Here is a 26,510-nt window from a genome sequence, read left to right as displayed (position 1 = left end):
GCGCGATCTTGTTTCTTTTCCTTTGATATTTGCGTGTGTGCGCGTGCGTAGGCTAGCGGAGGACGCTGAGTGTTGGATGCTCGTCCTTTAAGCAGGTTTCGTTTATCTTTTTTTTGCGATATTTTTCTTTGCCGCGCTGTGGGGGCGAAAGTTGTTAGAAGAACGACGACGCAGCTGTCCGACGTCCCTGAACTGCTAAGCGACTCCGATATCAGGCTTTATGGGGCCGAAGAAGTTTCGTATATATGTAACTGTCCCGTGGGACGCATTCCAATTAGGGAACAGCGCTCTTTTTGTGCTCACGAACGCTTAATATGCAACAAACGATGAAGTCAATACCAAGGCATCTGTGCTAAACATACATGCAGTTTCCTTCGGTGTGGGTGACTGATACGTTAGGCCATACACGTCTGCTGGATCATCATAAGCTGTAAGCTTCGGGCAGATGATAAGAGTCGTGCAAGCTTAAAGTAAGTTTTCGTTTCAGTCAAATGAGACATGTATACTATACACATTATGGAGCGCTTGACTGAAGCAAATACGCTCACTTTTCACCCGGAGCTTACGTTCACGGTATAACTGCAATTTATGAGCCTCTTACTTGTCACATCGTCATACCATGTATAATGAATAATGCACTATTTTTGCAGGGTATTTATTGTTCAAGTTCCTGACTTTCTTTTTCTGCCTTCAAGAATGTAGGCAACGTAGCTGTTAGACGTGACAGCGAAAATGGCCTGCAAAGACGAACAAGCGCGTGGCTGCTCAGATTCAACCCCTCTGTTTCTTCAACCTCTTTATTTCTTTCTCTCTCTTTCTTTGATTCTCTCTTTCTCTTTCTGCATTTCCGTCTCTCCCTTTCCTACCTCCTTGGTTTACTATACTATACAAGGCTATGCTATGCTCAGCCAGCGTGCCTGGATAGCCGAGTGGTTAAGACGCTCGCCTTGGGATCAGGGGTACGCGAGGGTTCTTTCTTTCTTTCTTTCTTTCTTTCTTTCTTTCTTTCTTTCTTTCTTTCTTTCTTTCTTTCTTTCTTTCTTTCTTTCTTTCTTTCTTTCTTTCTTTCTTTCTTTCTTTCTTTCTTTCTTTCTTTCCAGCTCTCTATCTGTAATCGTTCTCCTCTCGCCCATCAGAGTTATTAGGTACATCCCACGCTGGAGAAATCGGCGCAAGTGTTCTGGGAGCAAAGCAGAAGAGGACGAAGAGAGCGCGTTCGTGATGATGATCATTTTTGTTCACCCGTCACGAATCAATGCTCGGCTTAAACAGCTCCGCTCATAAAAAGAGCCATTCCAGTCAGCTCGCGGGTATGAAATGTACCACCATCACGTTGTATTAAAGTTACTGATGATGGCGCAGCAGTGCACATATCAGGGGGTTGGTATCGCATGCGGGCAATTTCCGACAGAATGACGCACCAAAGGCGACCTCTTGGAGCGTTTTCATGTGCACGCTTGCGATATAGCGTTCAATTGAAAATTTCGGCCAGTACCTAACTTGTCAAATTTAGTGTATCGACTTTGTAGTGTATAGCGACTCTGCCAAGATATAAAACGCGTTCATTTGATCTTTCACCGGTGTTCAGATTCTCTTCTTCGTCGTCAGTATCTGGCGCTGTTAGGCGGCAAGGATCTCCCTGCCACGAAGTATGATCGGGTGAAGGACCCGTCGGAGCGGTTTTCACCGGAGGCGAACGTCTTAAGTGAAGCGCCGTCAGTATACCTTTACATTTTTGCCTGAGGAGCCAGCCCTGGCAACGAAGCTCTAAAATTGGCCCAAACCTCGCGGCACGCTAACGAAATGCGATCGCGACACCAGCACGGAAATCTAAAATTGTCGCAAGATTCTGCCGAGTCTGACCGCTCGAACGGGGTCCCCAAGTGACACGGGATACGGGCTGCGTCAACTCTCGGTTGCCCTTTGTTTGTTTGTTTGTTTGTTTGTTTGTTTGTTTGTTTGTTTGTTTGTTTGTTTGTTTGTTTGTTTGTTTGTTTGTTTGTTTGTTTGTTTGTTTGTTTGTTTGTTTGTTTGTTTGTTTGTTTGTTTGTTTGTGCGAGAGAGAGAGAGAGCAGGGGCGACAGTCGTCTACGTAACTGTAGGCATATGAGGGAGCGGCTAACCCGTGCTGTTTTAAACTGCGCCGCATTTTTGCTAATGCCACATAACTCCGGGTATAAGCCAAGAAGTAAAATACTAAGAGCAGGTAGTGGTAGCGTCGGCTCCCCTACTCTGCTCACAAAATACTTATTTGCCAATGGGAGTGCTTACAGCAGCCATTGGCCGCTGCAAGCACTCCCAGTGGCAAGTTTATGATTTAAGTTTTAATTCAGTTCTTTAGCTTCAGTTCAGTTTTTGAGATCAGTTCTCAACTCTACTGCTTAGCGGCTATACTGCAGAACTGGGCCCGTGTGCGTGAAACTACTGTTACTTAAGCACGCTTTCTCAATGGCCATACAGCGTTCTGACGAGCGCCAGTCATGGTGATTGGTGGTGGATTAAGGAGACAACTGCCCCGAGCTAAGCATTCGCAGATGGCACTCAGGCCCAACGAATTGTTGCTGTGTGAGTTGGCTCATTATGCTGAAGGAGAAGAAAATTCGCAAACGAGACAAAGACGACATGTCTACTACATAGATTGCGCCCGTCCGTTTCTACTTAATTGCTGTCATTGGTTGGTTTGCGCATTTCATTCGCCTTAATAGGAAACTTTTTGTGAGTATGAGTCCTGAGCAAGGACTACGTGCTCCTTCAATATAATCCGTTTGATTTGCTTGAGGTGCTGTGTTCGATTGAGCAGGCATGAACTAATCCCTCAAATAAGTTAATTTAGTTGTTTCAGCGCACCAATCTTTTTCTGGCTCTTCGTTTCGAGTCGTTTCTATCAAGCTAATCCTCTGTTTTGTACAAGCCTACAGGCTGCACTCTTGAGCTGGTAAGAACAACGAAGGCAACACGGGTCTGCGTTCAACAACGGCCGCTATTCCCTGTATAGTAGAGCACTGCACGGCAGGGGCGTAGCCAGAAATTTTTTTCGGGGGGGGTTCAACCATACTTTATGTATGTTCGTGCGTGCGTTTGTATGTGTGCGTGTATATATACGCAAGCAAAACTGAAAAATTTCGGGGGGGGTTTGAACCCCCCCAACCCCCCCCCTTGGCTACGCCCCTGCTGCACGGGCTCGGGCCTCCTCGAAAACCCGGGCCCGTCCCGTGGGCCGGGCTCGGGTCTAAAGCTCCGGGCTTAGGCTCGGGCCCGGGTTTGAGGTGGCGGGCTCGGGTCGGGCCGGGCTTGGACTTTGCTCAGCTCCTAAAGGGACGCAATGAACTGGTTTAGATTGATAAAGTATACTCTGAGAACTCTAGTGTCATTAATTTCACTGTCATAAATTTATTATTCGAGGAGAAAATCAAGGTAGCAGAAAATCAAGGAGCAGAAAATCGCGCCGAAATCTCCGAGCGTGACGACATGGATATGTCGTATTTTGGGCATATTGACTCAATGGAACTTTCCGAAACCTGGTACGTCATGTCTATGGTCCCCTCAAAGGTTAATATACTACATTTTTACCGATTAGGAAATACCTAGGCCCTAGTAGACGCCGTCAAAATTTATGATGTCACAGCGGTTGGTGCGCAAATTTTAAGGTGGCTTCGCCACCCGCATTTTCTTTTTGCGCGCTTTCTCGTTTACCAAGAGCCTTGCGGCGGCGAGCGTGGGGATTTTGGAATTGTGAAAGAGTAATTTTCTGACAATAGAAAAATTGTTTTTATCGCGCTCCCTATTGAAACTGAACTCATGCTGTAAATCACTCTCCTTGCTGCAATATCTGCTACAAAACGCCCTTGATGATTCTCATTGTATTTGCTGAAAAAAATAGGTACAGTATACCGCTGCCGAACAAGTGTTCATCGTACCCAGTACGTCCGCTCAGCTGTTTCCACTGTTAGGCCCTTTTGTACAAGGAATTACCGTAGGTTAAAGTATAATTGTTAGCGAAGCATGCGCCAACAAAGCGTAAATATCCGCTACTTAAAACGCCTTGCTGTCCGATTGCATGTTCGGGCAACACCGCCTATAGATTACTGGCTCGGGCCCCTGTCGGGCCCGATCTGCGGTCGGGCCGGGCCGGTCCGGGCCGGGCCCGGGCTTCGCTTTGAGTCACCGGGCCGGGCTCGGGCGGGTAAACGTGAACGAGTTCCGTGCCCGGGCCGAGAATCACGGCCCGTGCAGTGCTCTAACGTATAGTAGTATATTCGGCTGAATTCCTCCAGGAGACGCAAACCGCTTTTCTTTTTCCCTTGCCGACACAGATGCGGGATGCTTCCGCATATTGTTGCGGGCTCTCATCCATCGATGCGGAACTGCAGACACGCCAAGCGTGGGTGACGCATACGCGCGTGCTGATAGGTGGAAAGGGCTCGAGTTAACGAATTATTTGGTGACTGACCTACGGCTGTGCGGAGAAGTTCGCTTAACGGTTCCTCGCGACTGTCCTGAACAGCGCGTGGGAGCTGGTCCGTTGGTTCCCTCGGCCTCATACATATGCGTGAGAAATGGCCGCCCCCATGGCTCATCGCCCTCGCTGTACGACAGAAGAGCGCCGGACGACAATGCGCCCTGTCTGAGAACGGCTGACCCATTTGGTTCATTTGCCGCTCCCCCGGACCTTCGTCGTCCTCGCGTCACGTTGACAATGACGACCGTGGACGTGAAACCGGCCTCGCTGAAAAGCTTCCGCACCGTCATTGGTCGCTCGTTAGCGTTTTCGCGGGAACGCTGACGGCGATGGCAAACTACCAGGATAACGGCAAAAGGCGGAAGAGCAGCACAAATCATGCGCTTGTTTTTTGCCTTCACTTACTTCTTCGTTACAGAGCTCCGTTCCCACCGTCTACATAAACATTCCACTTCCTCAGGCGCTTCTTCGGGCGGTTTAGTTCAGTTCAGATAGTCCGAAACGCAGTCTCCATAGTATACAAGGAACGCGTGCGCGCTTCTCGGCAGGCTGAGTCGAGTCGCGGGTCACATCTGTAAAAAACTTTATCTTGTCGAGGCCCGACGCTCATTTCTTCGGTAATGTTTCACAGATTCTGTCGACAGTCTTCTACTATTTGCCAAGTATTGCCTGTACGAATGAGTATCACGACGAGCGGAGCAACACCGTTGCTAACGGACAAATACTGCAGCTGCCACTTTGTGAACTTACTCAGAACATTTGGTTGTTAAATAAACGTATTGAGCTCACACACGCACGCGTGCTACCTAGTTCAGGGATGATATGCGACGCTTTCTACGTAGCTCAGACATGACATATGACGTTTTATATGTATCTCAATAAAGCGTTTTTAAGGGTTTTTTTACGGAGTCGTAGTTTATGTAACAGAGAGTCGCAGTTCAGGTGCAGCATATTTCCTTCAAGAAATACATGCAGTTCACGCTGCTTCTCGAGCAGTTACATGCGACATAAACGCTGCAGGTCGAATGTCAAGGTCGCTCTTTATCTCCCCCTTAGTTGTGGTCCCGTGAATTCTGCCTTTTATTTGACGTCCGAATATTTTTCTCTCGATACAAATAAAAAGCGTGCGAGGAAGGCTGTGTGCAGACAGACATTTGCAATTTCCAATGAATTGTCCGATTTAGTGAGAAGCTATATCGTACACCTTTGATATATATATTACCCGTAAAAAGGCGACATATAGACTAGAGAAGTGAAATGCGCTTTTTTGTTCGTCTACTTGCAGGTTTCTCGCAACTTCCAAGTTCCAGCCCACGTATGCGCGGCGGGCCTTTCCGTGCTTCGACGAGCCCAACTTCAAGTCGAGGTTCAACGTCACCATTGTACACGACAGTGATCACATGGCACTGTCCAACATGCCGGTCCTCAGTGTACGTGAGTTTTGTATTCAGTCTGCCAGTGACGCATATACGGGAGGCGATGGCCGACAGCGAGGTGGAATGATGTTGCCGCTGCCTGTGAAATGTGGCGACACCCAAGAATTTGCGTGTAGGGTGGAAACAGAATTTAGAGGCGTCAAGTGTTTCGGACGGCACACAGGAGGCGGTACTACACAATAGGTAAATAGTGTATGTCGCGCGATTCCCTGTGACAGATATTATTCTCATCTTGTCGACTTTCAGTGGCGGGATACTTTCCCGGGCAACTGCGACATCACATCGCCGCAAGCCAAGCTAACGCTCGCAGCACTGTTCTCGTGGTGCATCATGGCAAACGTTGCGACCTAACTTTAACGTCTGGCGACAGTGTGCATGCATGGTAGAGCACGGAATCTGCCTGTCATTTGAACGTGTCACCCACGCTTTGAATGACATGCTGTGCTGGGCTAGCTTGCAGCAACAAGCGCCACAGGACACAAGAAAAAAACGACGAACGTTTGCACTCGTGTCTTGTGTCCTTGTTTCCTGTTGCGCTATTCTACAAGCCATTCCATGATGACAAACCAATAATTTTTGTCGGGTCATTCTAAAGCTTGCGTCAAAGTTTGAATATTGCCATTTTTATTACGTCATATACAACGTACAGCTTCTCGGAACTCTGGTACAATTATACCCATAATAAAAATTTAACCCTTTCCGCGTGCCCGTACCATAATTTAGTGCCCTTCGTTTCGTTTTGCGGGTTTACGTTTCCAAAATTAAAGTGGAGGGGACGGATAAAAATTGGCCGCTCTTTCTAAAGTCTATAATTGGAGGAAAATCGCTTTCATGAAACCACTTCAGAATTCGAGTTAGCCGGAGTTATTTGTACGTGGGAAACTCTAAGCAAACCGTCAGTGCCTAATCTTTTCCGTAGCACAGTATATTTCGTTCCCGAAATCGTGTTACAGCATGTCGTTGCGAGCGAGCGTTTCCCAAGTTCCGTTTTTCTCTCTTTTTTTTAATCATTTCTTTTACTCCGGTTCACGCATAGCGTGATCCGCTTTTGCAAAGAAGGCCTAGCTGGTGATGAAGACTGTATATGTAAAACGCTTGTATTTTATTGCATGCAAAACTTATAGGACGCATTGGGCTGGCATCTATCCCTTAAATAATTGTCCACGCACCTTCACGTGGTAATTCAGCTACAATTGGCAGCGAAATAGTAACGAATGGGTGTTCCTTTTATGAGGACGCTATATAGACCGAGACCAACTGCGATTTAAGTTCCATATTCAAATACAAGTAAAACGCAGAAGGGCTTTCATACTGAGACAACCGATGGAGTAAATTGAAATCAGTCGCATATGGGAGAGAAAAGGTGAAACTCTAGCGACTCTCATGAGCAGAATTTTTATTAAGGGCCTGAATATATTTTTCACGAAAGTGGCCGAATATGGTAAAGTGTTCACAGAAACTTTAAGCACGAAGTTTACAAAGTCGTAACCCTCCACAAAATACAAATATCGCAGCTCTGTAAATTCCATCCATTAAATCACCTATAGGAGAAAAATCTGACATATTAATATACAGCGTATATACGTAATATATTTATAATGCTTACGGTGGTTCTGCGAAAGTTTTCACGCCATGGACTCTTTCATAACGCCGACGAAACGGAACAGGGCCGTGTTTTGTAATGAATAGATTCAATTCCCGTTGGTTTTTTGTAATCTTTTTTCTTTCCTTGCTTCCTGATTGGCTCGCGCGAATTGACGTCCATACTATCGTCAGGATCGGTCGCTGAGCGAGACATGTAATGAGAAGGGAAAAAAAATCGAATCCAGTGGTAATAACCGGTACAAAATATGACGCCCGTGTTCACCTTTTGTAACAGTGCCTCCCTTTTAAGTTTATGCCGTTATCCTCCTTAGCGCTGATTGGCCGATTCTGGCGTAAACAGAAGACGACGACGCGTGCAGTGCCGTGGCATGACGGAAAGCGAAAATATTCGATATGAAAAAAAAGTAATCCTTACGAAATCAAGCAGAGGCGCCGGACTTCGTGAATATTTGTTACACTTTATGAGCTTGCTCCTCTTGCTGGGGGGTTGTCTCTTGTCCCTCCTGCCGTGTACGCTAGTTCTCATTGCTCCCGCTAGAGGCGCAGCTGTGCCCTCCGTTGATTCAAGGGCGCGTGCTCCGCTCTCGGCGGAGCGCGCACCCTTGAATCGTGCGCTTGAAAAAAAAAGAACAAGAAAAAAAACAAAAAGATGAGTACAAAAACACAAAATAATATAAATAAGACAACTTCGCTGCTGATACTAAACGGGTTCGTCGACAAGCGGACCCAGAGGCGGCACGGGCCCGCGAGGCCGAAGCGAAGCGGGCGCAAACACAAGCGGACCCCGAGCCGAGAGCCCGCTAAGCAGAAGAAGCCATTACACTAAAAGGAAAACGTTCCTCCGAGCTTATCTGATCCGTAAATAAGCTCTTGAACAAAATGTACATACTGCATCAATATGTAATATAGTGCATCTATATGTAAATTATAAGCATTGTGTGTATAATGTGTATATACAATCACACCATAATAACTCTTGTGTCACTTCTTTATATGATGATGATTGAGCAGATGTACAGAGGATTCACGCTTTACCGGATTTAACCTCTGGAGCAAGCTCCTTCGTCATCATTCACTTCGTGGATATGCTGTGATTTTTTTAGAGCGCAGCTCGTAGCTCCCGTTCCTGCGTTGAGCGGCGTCGCCGTCGCCGTTGCCGTCGGTGGCGTAACCGATAGATTGAAAAAAATATGAGAAAAAAATACACAGGATGGAATGGGATTTGAACCCGAGACAGCTGTGTGGCAGTCGAGTATTGTACCACAGAGCCAGGCTGGGGCTTGATACTCGTTTGCAAAAAGACCGTATACTGGCGTCATGTCGGGCAAGGAATAGCGTTAACCTATGTAATATAGCGTGGCAGAAAAGTAAAATAACAGCCAGCCATCACACAATGGTAATTGCGCAACGAGTGTGTGATTTAATGCTTCCCACACACTGCAAAGTGCTCAGCCATAATTCTTGATCGTCATCAGCCACATGCAGTATCAACAAAGTGCACATAATACCTTACAGATGTGTAGCTGGTACCTCGCTTATCCGCAGAAACACGAATAATGGCGTAGCGAGTGCTGTCCTACTTCACAAAAGTTATGATTTATGGCGTTGTCGATGCGGAAAGCCGAAACTTCAAACACAGTTGGCTTTGGCCCAACACGAAGCTGCGCTCTGAATTCTCATTAGGCAGTATCGTAATCATCGGTGAATTTTTTTTCTCGACTTTCGTTGGGAGACCTGCCAGTACGACTTAGCAAAAGAAAAAGAAATAGGAAGAAAAGACGCTGTTACAAAATGAGGTCCGTTTACACACACGTGTAAAACATAGTGGTAAATGAAGGTGGATAAGGGAAAAAAGCCGCACAAACGCGGCTTGAGGGAAACCTCACCCCCTTTACGGGCAGAAATTGAGCTCAGCCCGACTGTTATGCATAGAGCGGCCACGGCGCGCGAAAAGCGGATTCAATTCAAAATGGGAGACAGGTCCAGAATGTGGGAGACGACGGGTGTTGCATCACATGACTTATCAAATGAAATATAAAGATACAGAAGGTACACGCACTACTTTCGCCTAGCCTTATTTCACCAGAAAAGTGCAATTACATACTATCAAATGCACAAATGTTGAATGTTCAGCGGATGCGGCTCTATTATGGAATAGTGTCGACGGCAGTTACTATCTGACGCTAGTCCGCCGCGGTGGTGTAACGGTTATGTTCGGCTGCTGACCCAAAGGTCGCGGTTTCGATCCTGGCTGCGGCGGTCGCATTTCGATGGAAGCGAAATGCTAGAGGCCCGTGTGCTGTGCGATGTCAGTGCACGTTAAAGAACACCAGATGGTAAACGTTTCCGGAGCCCTCCACTACGGCGTCTCTCATAATGATATCGTGCTTTTGGGACGCCCAGATATTATTATCTGACGCTAAACTAAAGCCAAATTTACAAAGTCTTTTGTTGGTAAGAACTGTTCGTCATTGTCAGGCCGCCTTGTACGTGTAGCTCAAGTAAAAAAAGTTCAGCAGGTGTTACACACCTGTAACACAAGAAGGCGTAAGCCTTGCTGTGCTCGTGTAAGACAAGATGAGTCGCAATGAGCAGTACACATATTTGGCATTAAAAGGGACCCTTTGAACGCCTTATGCGAGTCCCTTTTAATGGTGTGCATATATTTACGTCTTCCGCTCGTTGGGCCCGTCGTTGTTCCGCTTCTCGCTCCCGCAGTTCGGGATCCCCTTGTCTTGAGCATCGTGCTCGAACAGAAGCAGAAGCATGAGCAGGGACACGGAGGAGGAGGAGAAAAACTTTATTGAACAGGGGAGTTTGGAGCACGCAGGCTCCCGGGCCCCTGCACGACCCCGTTGCGCACAAGCGCTCATTTGGTGGCGGTCCATGACGCTGGAAGCCCGGTCGGCAGCCATGGCCTGCTCAACCGGGTCCTCTGAACGCAGTAGGGTCTCCCACTCCTCCCAAGTCTTTAGGTGCTCTATATGGCCCGCGGAGGAGGATCCGCCGGGCAGCGTGAGGGGATGTGAATAGTGGAAGCACGAGGTTCAGGGCAAAGGGTGCAAGCTGAGGTGAGGAAAAGGGGGTGGTAGTGCGATGGAATGAGAGGAGAGGGAAGAGTGTGAGTTTGTAGCTGGCGCCAGAGGGTTTCCTGTTGGTTGCTGAGGGACTTGTGCGGTGGAGCTGATATAGCTGACGCGATGCCCTATAAGCCCGAGTCAGCTCGTTGAAAGTGTGCGCGCGCTCCTTCGTGAATCTCGGATCTGAGGCCGCGAGAGCTCGGTGTAAAGAACCTCGGGCTAAGAATTTGGCGGCCTCGTTTCCAGGATTCCCGCAGTGCGCGGGCACCCAAATCAACTTCATTTGATGGGGCGGGCCGGGGTGCAGCGGGCGAATCCAGTATGCAAAAAGCAGGGACGTGAACTCGGCCTCGTGCAAAATTTAGGATTTCGGTTTTGGAATCTGATAAGACATACTGTGCTTCTGTGTTTAGGATTGCTAAGGCAATGGCAGCTTCCTCTGCAGCTTCGGGGGAGGTGTCTGGAGGAAGTGCCTATGGGAGAGAGATTGTGCTTCTTCCGCAGTGGCATGCTTGCGCGGCGCGCTCCATCGTCCACCTCCTCGCCGCCGACAACAGCCGACGCCGGAGCAACTGCGCCTAGTTTGACGTAATGCGCAGTGCGCGCGCGCCCACTTTTATGCGCAACAAGACCTGCTGATCTACTGAGTAAAGCCGAGAGGAGGCGTTGGCTGCTCGCGCATCTCTTCTTTCTCTCGCTCACAGCTGTTTCCGCATGCATCCGCGGAGGGGGTCTTTTCGTCACATCGCGTTTCGCGTCAAGGTCACCGGATCTCCTAGGGGACTTCCAGCAAAGACACCTAAGGCTTTCGCCTTAATAATACCAGGCATCAAAACTATATCCCCGAGTTCGTCTTATTCTGGAGAGGCGCTGCACCAGTCGGTTTGACGGTGCTATCCCGCTCGTTCGGATGAAGTCATTCATCTAGAAAATGATTCACCATTGTATCCAGCTCCCCTTTGGTGATGTTTATTAATATTATTTTTTCATCGATGATGGACAGCGCCAGCAGAGTGGGTGCATGTAATGTTTTTGAGGAAAACCCCCATCCAGGAATGAGTATACTAGCGGCGTTTAGGGTAGCAAAAGCGCCTGTAGCTCCTTAGTGCAACCTTAGTGCAGCCTGTAACTCAGTTGGTCGCTGCAGCCACACGCTCGTTTTTTCCGTGAAGCCATTTGAAGCGCGCCGGTGCCCCCACACGCAAACCATTAGCGTAATTGTGAATTCCGCTGGAGCGTGTTTTCTTGAGTCGCGATGGGGAATTTGCTCACTCGTCGATGGCTGGAGGAGTGTGGGGTCAGGATCGCGCTCTCCATCGTGGATTAGGATCGACTCGCTTCGCGGTGCATTGCTCCTGTTTATAATGCGCGCCGCGAAGCGAACGGCCTAGATTCAACCGGAAGTTCAAAAAGCATTCTTCCGGGTAGTGCACGAAGTAGCGTGCGTGCGTGCGTGCGTGCGTGCGTGCGTGTGTGTGTGTGTGTGTGTGTGTGTGTGTGTGTGTGTGTGTGTGTGTGTGTGTGTGTGTGTGTGTGTGTGTGTGTGTGTGTGTGTGTGTTTAATGCCTTTTTTAATACGTCATTCATTGTGTAATCTCGTAATGCATGACATAGTGAATGCCTTTGCTGAAGCTTTAAACATCTTTTTTATAGCGCATAGTGATTAGGGCTTAAAAGCGAGTGAATGCGAGCCAGTTGGGGAGAATCCATGGTTAAAACAGCGCGAAGAAGACGCGGACAAGAAAGAACATAGGACTAGCGCTGACTGCCAACTGATGGTTTATTGTAAAACGCGCAAATATACGCAGAAACAGAAAAAACGGGCAAGGGAAACATAAGGACGCATGCGCCGCTAGAAGCTCTCTTATGTTTCCCTTCCCCGTTTTTTCTGTTTCTACGTATATTTGCGCGTTTTACAATAAACCATCAGTTGGCAGTCAGCGCTAGTCCTATGTTCTTTCTTGTCCGCGTCTTCTTCGCGCTGTTTTAACCATGTGATTAGGGCACTAGGCGTAGTAGCTGAGACGCCAGCAGTATTGGCCAGTTTCTTTGAGGCTGTTCGATTTCCATCAGGTGTTGACGCGGCTGAAGTGACAGCAGCTCTCGGCGCGGGGGATGTCGCTCTCTGTTGGTAAATCTCCAATTACTAAGTGAAAAATAATTAGACCAAGTTGAAAAATTACCTAGGCACTTCCATGTCATGTTCTACAAAAGAAGAAAACGCTTACTTGTTGCATTAATTTGTCCACATCGTCATATTCACTACAAGGTTACCTCAGTAGTTGGAAAGAAACAATCCATGCTATGTATAACACGGACGCACGCAGTATAGAACGTAGAAGACAACACAAATGCTTGCTTTCGACTGATATGTCGGACGGTTGCGGAAAACAAAATATAAGACACATGGCGAACCTTGTGGCGCAGAAAGAAGGACACGGACGAAGCAAGTGAAGACAGGACGACGCACATCGTGCGGTCTTCACTTTCTTCGTCCGCGTCCTTTGTGCGCTGCAAGTTTCGCCATGTGCCACCACCAACAAGCCCATTCTTACATCCTTTCAAGTAAGGCACGAAATTTCTCGGCGCAAGATGAAAAGGCAGCGCCAACTGGTCGTCAATCATACATACTCAAGTGCGGTGTGGGCGCTCACGGAAAGGAACTGTTTATGAATGACAACTCACCTTCGTCTAAAATAATCGAGGTCCGTGTTACGCACCTGGTGCCTCTGTTGACGATGATGATTATTAGTGGGTTTTAGTGGTGCGATGGCCAGATGTGGCCAAAGAGTGGGGTGCCTTCAACCACAATTAATGATGCTATTTGATACAATGTAATCGACTGAGGACGTCAAAGTAACTTAAAGCGCGCCTCTTGAGAGCATACGCTTTCGTATATGCTGTCCTTAGCGTTAGCTAAATATATTAGGCTGTTTTAGAATCGGGCACCCAAACCTTCGCGGTTGCGTTTGTTGCCACTGCGCATGCGTCATACGCTAACGTCTTGGTTACGCGCGCTACATTTCGAAAATAGCGTGCGCACCCTATAGCAAAGCAAACCGTATACGGACCCAATTCTAAAGCTCTCTGCTGTCATTTTTTTTTAATAAAAACTTGTACTCTTGCTAGCTAAGCAATTTGTTAGATATTTCCGCCGGAGTTTTAATAGTAATACAGACTCATTGCAAGTTCGCCACACGTGAAGAACACCCGTGAACAGTCTTAGCGTGCATAATGTTGGGATAGCTGGTGGCATACAGCGAAAGCTGCTCTCTTTTGTACGAAGGTTATTAACAGCTATATATGGAGTTTGGTCGTTTATTCGTGCGAAAGAATGTAATCGGGCGTTTACTTGTTGCTGCGCTTCAGGAGTGATGCTCAAACTCAAAGAACGTGTACCAACAGTTTTAAGACGGTACCTCTCAACGTTTGCGTGTGCACTAGTCGTGTACCTAGCGGATCATGTACGGAAGCTCGCCTGCAAGTTGCCGTCATATCACATTTAACATTGCAAGTCCATGAAACTTCGAATCAAACAATGGAGGTTATTTTGGTAGCGCATGCAGTAAATTACGAGAAACTTGAGGGCTGTCGTAACGGCAGCAACGCGTGCGTGGTCGCGCATTGCCAGCCTGCGGATTACGCCGATGGCTGCATGCCTCCTCCATAGCTCTTATAGTGCCGCTCACTCGAGCGTGGACGCGAACGAGCCCGGACACGCGACGTATGCTGAAATAAGGCGGCCACAAATAGAACCACGAAGAGGGAAAAAGATTGGCAGCGGTGTCGGCGCACGGGGTTATCCGTCCGCTGGAACGCCGTTCCGCGCAGTGCCGCGTGACTCATTGGGACCGGCCGCTGTCCCTTCATCTCGCACGCACGCTTGTCAAGCCCGTCAAACGAGGTGCAGGGAAGGATCCGCCGCTGGTGGCACGTGGGCGGGCCCGACAAAGCGAAGTTGCGCGCGGCGGTCACGTTCGCTCCCGGTCGAGAGGTCCCAAACAGCGTTTTCCTGCTTACCGCCACTTGCACCACGGCGTGCCACCGTTCTACGGGCGCGCTTTGTTTATATAGCGCCCATTGCGCTGTTTACCCGGAGTCATAGAGAGCGCCCGGGAAATCAACGACTAGCAAATTTGCAATCATCGCAAACACAATTCTTCGCGCTCATCACTCATACATTCATCTGCTCGTGTCTAATGGACGACGCTCCATTAGTGCTTGGGAGCCCATCACGGAGCGTACACGTGGCCGCGTGCGACGCGTGCGTAGCATGTACTGTCAACACGCATTCTTGTAGGATTGTTTTCCTACGTGTACCCCAGTCATTTGCGATGTTTTGTTGTCACAGCAATTATATGAATGCTGCAGGCAAATTATTGCCGTCAACGTTGTAGACGCCGTGAGGTTCCGAAAAATCTCAAGTGCGATGAAATTGCGCGCCGTATGCCGTAGAAGGGTGAGCCGGTCTAGAGTGGCAAAAGTTGAGCGCGCCTCTCCACTGGCCTAGTTGTGGCTGCTGCGCTGGCTTTCCGCACTGGCTTTACGCGCACTGTTTTAGGGTGACCCAGCCGCGGCGGGTGCGCGTCTAGTGTCGGAGGTTACGCAGTCTTTAATTTCGGAGATACGTTGAAGAGAAAGACAGTACGGAGCGTTTGCTCGACTCTGTGTTACCGCGCTTTCATTACTCCAGCATTGTGACAGCGAGTGTTAGTCGTTATGGATGGAGGTCAGTTCACGTTTGCCTGTGGGCGCTTGACACTATGCTTGCTGATTTACTTAGTAAGCTAATACCTACTGCAGTTTATAAGGCAGATGCAATTCATAAGGCTACAGACATTCGTGCGGTTGCCTTTACATCGCTATCGTCATCAGTACTTCGTGTTTCAGAATAAACATTACATTTTATTGCGATAGCAATTATATTGACTCTGTCGACGGGTCGCCGTCGCCACCATGTTCCCTATAAAGTCCAAATCGATGACAACGCCCCGCGCATCGTATGTTCTACCCGCGAGTAAAAGCGCGCGAGCGGGGGCGACGAGCGCGGCTGAAGCAGTGAAGAAACGAGCCGGCCATCTCAGTCGCACGGAGGCCGCACGCGATAACATCATCTCGCGTGCGAGGCCTGCCGTAAATTGCTCGTCATGCACAGAGGAAACACCCCGCCCGTTTTGCCTCGGGCGAAGGAGCATGGACGCCGAGGGAGGGGCTGCGTCGCTCGAGCAGTACGGTTAAACTTTGATCATAAGGGCGCGCTCGCGAGCGCTGGCGCGCGTGCTATCTCGGCAGACATTACCAAACGGCTCGTATACCCTGCTCCGTGCTGTGCTCTCACCGCTTCGCGTTGAGGCAACACATTGCACGAAAACAGCTTCTCTCCCTGGAGCGGCCATATTCTCTTGCACCAGCGTTTTACAGCGGAGCTGTTAAAAGCCAAGCTCAAACGGGTATAGTATCGTCCAGAAGACAAGCTTAAACTGCGAAGACAACACGTAAGAACATAGAAACACGCACATACGCGATGTGCTTCGTGTGTGTGTGTGTTTCTATGTTCTTATGTGTTGTCATCGCGCAGTTTAAACTTGTATGCTGAATCTATGAATCGACTATAGCCCAACAACATGCCGCACTGAAGTATCATCTGCAGCCTAGCGAAGGAAGGTAAGGAGGAGGAAGGAGTTAAGCATGGCATAGCCATGTATTGTGTAGTATAGCAAGGGAGTGAGAAAGGGAAGTGAAGTGAGCGTGAGGAGGGGAGAGGGTAAAGGCATAGCATAGCCATGTACAGTATAGTATGGCAAGAGAGTGGGAAAGGAATATGAAGTTGAGGAGTGATGTGGTGAGGAGGAGGAGGAGGAGGAGAAGGGTAGAGGGTAAAATCATAGCATAGCCATGTATAGTATGGTATAGCGGGGTTGGGAAAGGGAAGTGAGGGTTAGGAGGAGAGAAAGCAGGAGGGGAGAGAGGGTAAAGCAAAGCATAGCCATGTATGGTATAGTATAGCAAGGGGCGTGAAAGGGAAGTGAGGGTGAAGAGGAGGGAAGGTATAGTATAGTATAGCGTAGGCGAGCGGAGAAGGGAGACGAGTTGGAGGTTGGAGAAATGCAGGTGGTCAAGCGGAGAGGAGGTTCCTTCAGTGCTAAAGCATGTCCATGTTCGCCTAGCGTTGCATCACATTGCATTTCATCGCTGAGGCTTCCCCTCAGCTCCGTTGTACACTGGCCTTTATGACGTTAAGTCAGTTAAAGCCACGCATTTATTGTAGATTTGCGCGAGATCGGATCCAAAAGAGTTAGCTACTAGCGTTACGTCGTATAACATTACAATATGTTGCTACCGGATTCATTGCTTCGCCCTTGCGGTGTAACTGTAATTTTTTTTATTGACGCACGAAGAGGCAGCTCAGTGCTTTCTGTAGATATCTCTGCTCTTTTAATAACCGCGCTCTTTTAAAAAATCATCCGCGATCTGCTCATCGGACGTCTATGCGCACTGAGCTATCCAAAGGAAATGCACGCGGTCATCCGTTCTTGCGCTGTACACTTGCATAAGATCATAGGCTAGAGCAACAGTGGCTTATTGTCCTGTGGTGCGCCTTACTTCTCCCCATGTTCGTGAAACTTAACGGAAAATGTAACAGGTCGGTGGGAAGTAACAAGAAGGATCGGTGAAAATTTTAGGCTGGCTGATCGAACAGCTATACTGCCGCGGCTCAGTGGCTGTGGTATTGCTATGTTAAATACAAGTTTAAGTGTAAGAAAACTTACTTCTGTTCTTAATTAGCCAGTATACAATAGGAAAGAAAGTAGAAGGTCAGACAGCGTGGCAACTACGCGGACCCAAGCCACAATTTCCGGACAGGGCTCTATTCCTGATAGGGGCCCCATTCCCCATCCTTGCGCTATTATGGCATGATGGCACATGCAGCGTGGCATGCTCGGCAGTATGGCGCAAGCTTCTATATGACGCACAGGGGACGAACCTACAAAGCTGTTCGTTTGTGAGTGCTGTTTGTCATTGGTCAGCCAGCCTTGATAATGATATCCCCAGCACTGGTATTGACTGAAATATTGTCTTACGAATATTTCTGTCGTAAGAGGGTTTTGTCAATTCGGGCCTAGATGTTCGTGGGGCGTAACGGTTGTGACAGGTCAACTCGTCGTATTGCCATGCATATTTTAATACTGCAGAAGAATTGCTGTCTGGGCAAGTTGGAATTGGTTATGCATCTTTGAAGCGGGCGGCGCACCTTTCTTTTGTCCTTGTTTTTTCGCCGCGCGCTTCAAAGATGCATATTTTAACACTGCCACTTGAAAACAAAAGCCGTCACGTGCTGTAAACAAAAAAAAGCATCGTTTTCTCAAGCACCCGCTTCTTTACGCGTGTCGCGTAACGACGCTCTCCTATGGAAACTTTCATTGTAAAGAAGCTTACCTGTACTAAGTTAAACGTCACCCACTAGTGCCCATTGAATGTGGACAATGTTTAGGTTTCCCGACGAGATTTTGAGTCCTTAGGCTGCAGTGAGCAACTTGGCACGCAGTTTCTTTTTTACATAATGCTTCACCATTAGATAATGCTTCACCACTCGAGCCAGCTTCTTGTACAATGTAACTGGCAGAAAGCTTCACTGTCGGATGAAGCGACGTTCAGTGTATACAAAGTTTTGCGAGCCAGTTGCAGTAAAATGGCGCTTCTGCAAAATAAGTTACGTAAATCTAAGCGCTCTGAGGTATGTACCGCATAGAAATACATAACACAGAGAAGTCGTGACGCTCGCGGTTACGACTGGACGTAAAGCAGGCCGGGACCACGTCGCAGTAAATATAAACTGGCGAAATTCTTCAGCGTTGTGTATAGACGCCCAAGGTGGTCGCGTTGGTCGTGCCACTCGGTCATTTCGGTAGCCGTCATGATCGTCATGAAAAATGACCTTTGAACATGGCTTGCAGACTGATGGAGCGGGTTGTGTGCTCATCAAGTTCGGTCCGCACTCTGTCGTAAACAATGGCTTATGGCCGCGCTAAGGATGCGTGAGCGCGTCACGGAGCGACGAAGATTTGTGAAGGCCGTGCCAGCTAAATGGATCCCACAGCCGTAATCTCAGTTGCGATCAATCAAATGTCGTCATGTGTATACAATCATATCACTTAGAAATGGGCTCACCGAATAGCAGGACCATTCTTTCACGTGTCTTTTATTTTCTACTGCTATAACAAACAGGTTTCTTCATGTAATCGTTGCGTAGACACGCAAGTCCTTCTTTTGTTCTCCATCATTGAAAGGTCGAAAATATATCGATAACTGGCCGAGGAAACTTGTTAGGCCTCCCATGGGGGTAATAAATTTATTACAAAAATAAGGACAAATAAAGGACCAGAATATGTGTGTCACACTGACCTAACCTAATGAAACCTAATGAAAACAGCAGCAATCTATTTTACAACTAAGCAATCAGCTGCAGTTTTTGAGTATTATATGCTGCATATTCTCGATGTGATCTTTCACGCCTAATAATTGTATCGTGGTTTAAGGAGAGGAAATGTATTTGCTCAAAAACTGAAGCAAGGCCGTAGTAAAATTAACATCAGCCTCTCTATACAGAGACTAAAAAAAGAAAAGGCAGAAAGTGAAGTGTCAGGACCAATCTTTTTATATGCTTTCCTTTTAAGCACCGACAAATTTGTGAAGGTGGCATACGCCTTACGGACTTGTATACAAGCTTTCGTAAGCTGGCTTGTTTCAGTAGAGATCTTTTTCCGGACGATTCAGCACGAAGCGGTCCTGCATATGCAGAGAGACTCTTAACTTGAATATATAATGGCAGGTTGAGCGCCGAAATGAATGGATCACGGAATTCTTTCTAGGGAGCGATATTTGCTTTTATATATAACACAAACACACGCAGAGACGCGCGCGCGCCCGCTATATCCCATTTTTACCACATATTCTTCTGTTCATTAATCATCTTCCTAGCAACAGTACCTCTCAAATACGCTATATGCTGAAAACTGTATTGTGCTAGGTAATTAGGGACCCAGCCGACTATTTCCACCTCAAGAGATTTTTGTAACGCTTCGATAAGTTGTGAGACATTTGTCAAATGAAAACAAACCTAATGAAAACAGCAGCAATCTATTTTACAACTAAGCAATCAGCTGCAGTTTTTGAGTATTATATGCTGCATATTCTCGATGTGATCTTTCACGCCTAATAATTGTATCGTGGTTTAAGGAGAGGAAATGTATTTGCTCAAAAACTGAAGCAAGGCCGTAGTAGCAGAGAGACTCTTAACTTGAATATATAATGGCAGGTTGAGCGCCGAAATGAATGGATCACGGAATTCTTTCTAGGGAGCGATATTTGCTTTTATATATAACACAAACACACGCAGAGACGCGCGCGCGCCCGCTATATCCCATTTTTACCACATATTCTTCTGTTCATTAATCATCTTCCTAGCAACAGTACCTCTCAAATACGCTATATGCTGAAAACTGTATTGTGCTAGGTAATTAGGGACCCAGCCGACTATTTCCACCTCAAGAGATTTTTGTAACGCTTCGATAAGTTGTGAGACATTTGTCAAATGAAAACAAACCTAATGAAAACAGCAGCAATCTATTTTACAACTAAGCAATCAGCTGCAGTTTTTGAGTATTATATGCTGCATATTCTCGATGTGATCTTTCACGCCTAATAATTGTATCGTGGTTTAAGGAGAGGAAATGTATTTGCTCAAAAACTGAAGCAAGGCCGTAGTAAAATTAACATCAGCCTCTCTATACAGAGACTAAAAAAAGAAAAGGCAGAATTTCAGGGGAAGATAGCAGCTTGAAGAGATGAAGAATCCTTGGAACACGGGGTGTCGCCGGAGCCGACGTTTCGACAAGCGGTCTTGTCTTCTTCACGGCTTGAAGAAGACAAGTCCGCTTGTCGAAACGTCGGCTCCGGCGACACCCCGTGTTCACGAATTTGTCATCTCTACATACAGAGACTAAATTACTTATGTATAAAATATTCATTCGTTTGAGACCTCCATAAGCAATAGAATAAAGTACTTTCAAGTGAAATTTATTATTCCTTCTTACATGAATGAAAATTACACAAAAATGTGTTTAAGCCCGTAATCGGTGGCCAGTATGAGGTTTAAGTGCATGCCGAAGCAGTCTAAGCCGCCTGCGTCACCCTTGAGACATTACGCTTGCTTACCAGTTCATAACCAGTACTAACCATGCTCTTAACGTTACTGTTTTTTGTCTCTGGTGCTGACATGTCCAACAGAGCTTTTTTTTCCCGTCCACTGTCGATCGGACATTGGGGCCTGCAGTAGCTGGTAGCATTCTCCTATTGTCATTAGTGGAGTTCTACGAATGGCCTTATTTTTGGTTGGTTCTCATACTTCGGAAGACAGACAAGCATTTCTTGTTAATGTTCTCCGCAGTAACCGAGCCTGTTTTGCATGTATAGCACTGAATAGCTCTTACTTGCTGCTTCGCACTTTACAGTCGTGTGTGTGTGTGTGTGTGTGTGTGTGTGTGTGTGTGTGTGTGTGTGTGTGTGTGTGTGTGTGTGTGTGTGTGTGTGTGTGTGTGTGTGTGTGTGTGTGTGTGTGTGTGTGTGTGTGTGTGTTTACCCTGAATGTTTTTACGGCGTTGAATCATTCCTGCTGCATGTGCATTCACGTGTTCGTATTTTCTTCGCTCTTGCTATAGCCGAAGTGGACTGCAAAATAAATAACTAAATCCCAGAAATCCCACGTATAGTACTAAAGTATGCGGCAGCACACGCTTTGTGGGGTTGTTCCTTGCAGGCGATTGTCACGTGCTGCACCAAACGGAAAGTCAAATATCTTGTCAACATTCTTCGTCTCTTCGCAGAAGTCAGGTGTCACGTCATCATTACTAGGCGTCCCCTGTGACATTATCTGAATAAACGCAGCGTATGTTTGCTCCCTTGTTTTATGAGATGTCAAACACACCGAGTAAACTCTTCAGCGATTATGGCCAGAAGCCTCGGCATATGTCTTAGCTTCTGTCAGCGTTTTCCTCATGGCTGAATCTCGCCAGTTATCGTTGCAGGCATTAAGCTCTGCCACGTCTATTTTCGTTTTCTGATTCAACGTGCTAATCATCAACTTCGAGATAATATTCAGGGTTTGAACGCATAATAATGATATCTGGGGTTTAACGTCCCAAAACCACGATATGATTATGAGAGACGCCGTAGTGGCGGGCTCCGGAAATTTCGACCACCCGGGGTTCTTTAACGTGCACCTAAATCTAAGTACACGGGCCTCAAACATTTTCGTCCCCATCGAAAATGCAGCCGCTGCGACCGGGATTCGATCCCGCGACCTTCGGGTCAGCAGTCGAGCGCCATAACCACTAGACCACCGTGGCGGGGAGGGTTTGAACGCAGTACGTTTCCGTGATGTTATGGCGCGGCACAAAAACCTTCTGCTTGCTCATAAATATTGGGCTAGAAAACTTTCATTACCAAAAAAGGTAGAGCACCTTCTTTTATACCGAAAGAAAGAAAAATGAATGATGTTTACCTTAACAGGCTGTTGGCAAGGCTACATGCTGTTAGACAGAAAGTAAGTGTCATCACGAATAGGTGATGAAAAGATGCCGTGAAGCATATCCACCAGAAAAGTTGCATTATATGCCTTCACGCACGTTACTACAGTTCCTTGAAAACTCCGGAATTCCTGGACGTTACTAAATCTGATTATTGTACTTTTCATCTCAGTAAAACATATTTCTGAACGTGCTTCTCTCTTCTTTAATTATACACACAGTGCGACTATAATATAGAATGCTTCATCCACCTGTATTCACACACTGATTACTGCAATCGAGGGCGTCGGAGCGCTACGCTATTAAATGCGAAACATTTCTTAGCGAACCAAAGGCATTTGACCGTTTCTATCTATCTATCTATCTATCTATCTATCTATCTATCTATCTATCTATCTATCTATCTATCTATCTATCTATCTATCTATCTATCTATCTATCTATCTATCTATCTATCTATCTATCTATCTATCTATCTATCTATCTATCTATCTATCTATCTATCTATCTATCTATCTATCTATCTATCTATCTATCTATCTATCTATCTATCTATCTATCTATCTATCTATCTATGTCTGTACGCTCGCGTGGTCGTCTCCTTAGCTTGGTATATATCAAAGTTGGCATAGGAGGTCGCGAATGTATGACGCATACAATTCGCAGGTCATGTTATGAATAACGTGACCTCCCTGTCACGTACGTCATGGTAAAGGGGTATTGCGAAGTTATGGTAAAAAGGGGTATTGCGAAGTTATGTGTGTCCAATGCTTTGCGTAGGTCTTCCCCCGAGCTCATGAGTGACAGTTTCTATGAGCAGGTTCTTCGCCTCAGGGATGCGGGGTATCCCTCGCATGTACTCGTTAGCGTTGCTGAAGGCCTTCTGAACCGTATGGCACCGAAAAGAACCATTTATCCGCCTTCAAAAAGTAAAGTAGCAGTTATTCCGTACATTCACGGTTTTTCACACCGTCTAAAACGTATCGGTGAACGTGCAAGCGTTAGAGTTGTTTTTTCTGCGCTAGATAAACTGCGATCTTTGTGCAGATTGACTAGCGTGTGTGCCCCAAAGAATAGTGAGTGTGATAAGAAGCACAAAAATTCTTTCGTTGACTGCGCAAAAGGCACAGTTTATCAACTGCCTTTGACTTGCGGCAGCTATTATGTTGGCCAAAGTGGACGATGCCTTAATGATAGGCTCCGGGAGCATCGTTACAACGTATCCGAGATGAGAGGGGGGTTTTTAGGTGCCCACTGTAGATCTTGCACTGTTATGACCACGTGTGACCCGTCTTACGACGAGTGTTCAGTTGTGAGTAGAAATAGAAATCGGCTAACCCGCGAGATTATTGAGGCGGAGTTAATTGATAGATTAGGTGACGCATGTGTATCACAACCGTCTATTGCTCTTTCTAGGAAAGAGTTATGTTTCTTGCGTCGGGAGATGAATTTTGTGCCGACAGCGCACACGTGATGTGTCACGGCTTCTGTGCTATATATGTGGTTGCCTGGTTCCGAATAAAATACTGTTGTAAGTCAGCGCTCGTGTGTGTCAAACCTCTTCTCTGTCTTCGTCCTTTGCGCTTTCAACCTGTGCCATGCCAAACCAACAAGCCCAAACAGCTACCCTAGTCATGAAATCCTTTCCACCTGTCACGTGTGGCACACACCCACATACCGCGACCCATGGTGTGCGGGTTGCGCCACAGGCGATTCCCAGTTTATATCAACCCGGATTTCGGAAATCTTAACCCGATAGTGTGAAGGAGCCTGTTTCACAGAAAATGCGGTGCTAGGGTAGGTGGTGTTGCCGATGGGTTATAATAATAATAATATCTGGGGTTTAACGTCCCAAAACCACGATATGATTATGAGAGACGCCGTAGTGGAGGGCTCCGGAAATTTTGACCACCTGGGGTTCTTTAACGTGCACCTAAATCTAAGCACACGGGCCTCAAACATTTTCGCCTCCACCGAAAATGCAGCCGTCGCGGCCGGGATTCGATCCCGCGACCTTCGGGTCAGCAGTCGAGTGCCATAACCACTAGACCACCGTGGCGGGGCGTTGCCGATGGGTTAAGTATCACGATAGAAGCAAATAGTAAAGACCGCGGCTCGAGCCGGAATCGAACCCAGGCATTCTGCTTGGCAGTCAATTGGTCTATTTTTTTTTTTTTTTCGGAAACTGTTTCGGAAAAGCACCGTCATGTAAGGACAACGCCAACTGGGGTGGTAATGTCGGCTATCCGCTTTTACATCGATGTAACAAACATTACATATCTATGATTCATCGAGCCATCAAGCGTACGCGAATACGCCTATAGGACCGCTACGTATGTTATGCACATCATCGTAGCGTGCATTTCGCGGCGATGAAACTGACGTCTCTGAACTAACGTGAGGGCTGACGTTACGTCGGACCATGAGCTACCTTTTACACGCCAGTGTATACTCGGCATGCCTGGTAAGCACACGATAAGCGCACAACCGCTCGATTTACACGAAGACGTCGAACCACCTCGTAACGCTTGCCCCAAAGCGTAAAATCTGGCATATAGGCTGCTACTGCCTGAATGTTTCGGATGAAATTGATTCCCACAATGTGTGGGATCTGCCGGATTTTTTTTTTTTTTGTGCTGTACAGTTGTACAAGAATTTTTCTATTATTTCAGGGCAGGAAAAGGAAAAATGTAGAAATCTAACGCGAGCTAAATATCCTGTCAGTATTTGTATGTACTACGTATGCGTGTTTACCATGACATCACTGCACAGAGATATATTTTATGGGATACGTACGTGACGTCTTATTTCACACTGATGCGCATGCAGAGACGGTGCAGCACGCGGGTTGTTTCAGCATACGCGTGTGTCGTGTTTTGGGCGTGGTGTAAGGATTGTTTCTGCATTCGCGAGTGCTATTTTTGTAATGCGACACAGGGCACTGATCTCGCAGTGTTTTTGCTCCTTGTCGCTTGTATCACTTGAACGATTTTGTGTATAATTGGCGCCGCCTCTGGTGCCAGCATCTTCCTAAACGACGGAAACGGTAAAACCTCTAGTTCCTTGCGCGCACGGAAGTGTGTGTTGCTCATTACTGTGCTCTCATCTGCTCATCTACTCAGTACTGTGTTATCAGCGCAAATTCAAGCGCCAAGGAGTGAACTGCGTCGAGAATACATTATTTGGCTTCCAGCATCGCCTTAATTTGTAACGGTTGTTTAATTCGGGTGGCCGAACGTACATTCAATTCCTGTTAGCCGCCGCGATGGTGTATATATACCACCGCGGCCAACGGGAATCGAATGTACAACCGCGACTTTAGGGTCAGCATTCGAGAACCATGCATAATCACTACATCGGGTGCCCTAAAGTCGCGGATTCCATCCGGGCCGCGGCTGCCACATTTCGATAGAGGCAAAATACTATAGAGGCCCGTGTGCTTAGATTTAGGTGCACGTTTAGAACCCCAGGTGGACGAAGTTTCTGGAGCCCTCCACTACGGCGTGCCTCATAATGATATTGTAGTTTTGGCACGTAAAACCCCAGGAATTATTATTAGTTACATTCGATTCCTTGCCGTGCTTAACACCTTGAGTACGGTATAATCGTTCGTCATATTATATTTCGACGAATCCTGGTGCTGAACATATAACGTTAGTGAAAGTGACCGGCCGACCAGTGTCAAAGAGCATGAACGAACGAAAGCTTCGTGTATTCAGCCCCTGGGCTCTGTACCTCCTAAAAGATCTTACGTTAGAATTCTTTGTGAGAGAAATTTCTAGCCAATCGTGATGATGGACTTGATATCAGCCAAGGAACGGTCACTGAGAAAGAACGCCTAAGAAACAAGAACTTCGCGAATTCGGCCCCGGTCAAAGAACGATTGCCCGCACTACTCTCCCCCCTCCGTAATTATAAGGGACTCGCGTCCTGCATTATTTCTCTTTTGTTTTTTCTTCTTTTGTTTCCGCGTTTCCGTTTATGTGGTTGCTATAAACGGGGACCTGCTCAGCCCAAAGGCTTTAGTCGATGCAAGCGTTGTGGCTGCGGCGCTTGCGGTCCTCTGTGGAAGCACAACCATCACGCGATAGTTGCACGTCCTTGAGAATGTATTCTGCCAGCCTATGTGCTGTCATAAGCGCTGCTGCTGCTGCTGCCAAGAAGCCGCTATACGAAGCCAGCTGCCACGGACTTACCCGACAGAAAGCGGAAGCCCGGAGCGAACGATTTCACGCGGTCCTTCTTTATACGCGACGCGGGGAGTATACGGCCGCGGACGCGAGTGGGCCGCGGGAATCCCGCCCAGACAACTGTGGTGCCAGTCACCGGAGGAAGGAGCCCTCGA

General features: G+C 47.2%; 1 protein-coding gene across 1 annotated transcript in view; it reads left to right on the top strand.

Moving 5' to 3' along the window:
• The first annotated feature begins 5,747 nt into the window (after nt 1-5,747).
• Nucleotides 5,748-26,510, top strand: part of LOC119400797 (putative aminopeptidase-2) — a 119,488-nt gene continuing 98,725 nt past the window's right edge. Inside the window, exon 1 of the mRNA XM_037667744.2 lies at nt 5,748-5,889. Within this exon, the coding sequence (XP_037523672.2) occupies nt 5,860-5,889 (30 nt within the window). The 5' untranslated portion in view covers nt 5,748-5,859. The remainder of the gene's footprint in view (nt 5,890-26,510) is intronic.

Source organism: Rhipicephalus sanguineus, chromosome 1 (genome assembly GCF_013339695.2).
Source record: "Rhipicephalus sanguineus isolate Rsan-2018 chromosome 1, BIME_Rsan_1.4, whole genome shotgun sequence".
Lineage (NCBI taxonomy): Eukaryota > Metazoa > Arthropoda > Arachnida > Ixodida > Ixodidae > Rhipicephalus > Rhipicephalus sanguineus.
Note: the sequence above shows the minus strand (reverse complement) of the source record. Positions and strands in the feature narration are given on the sequence as shown.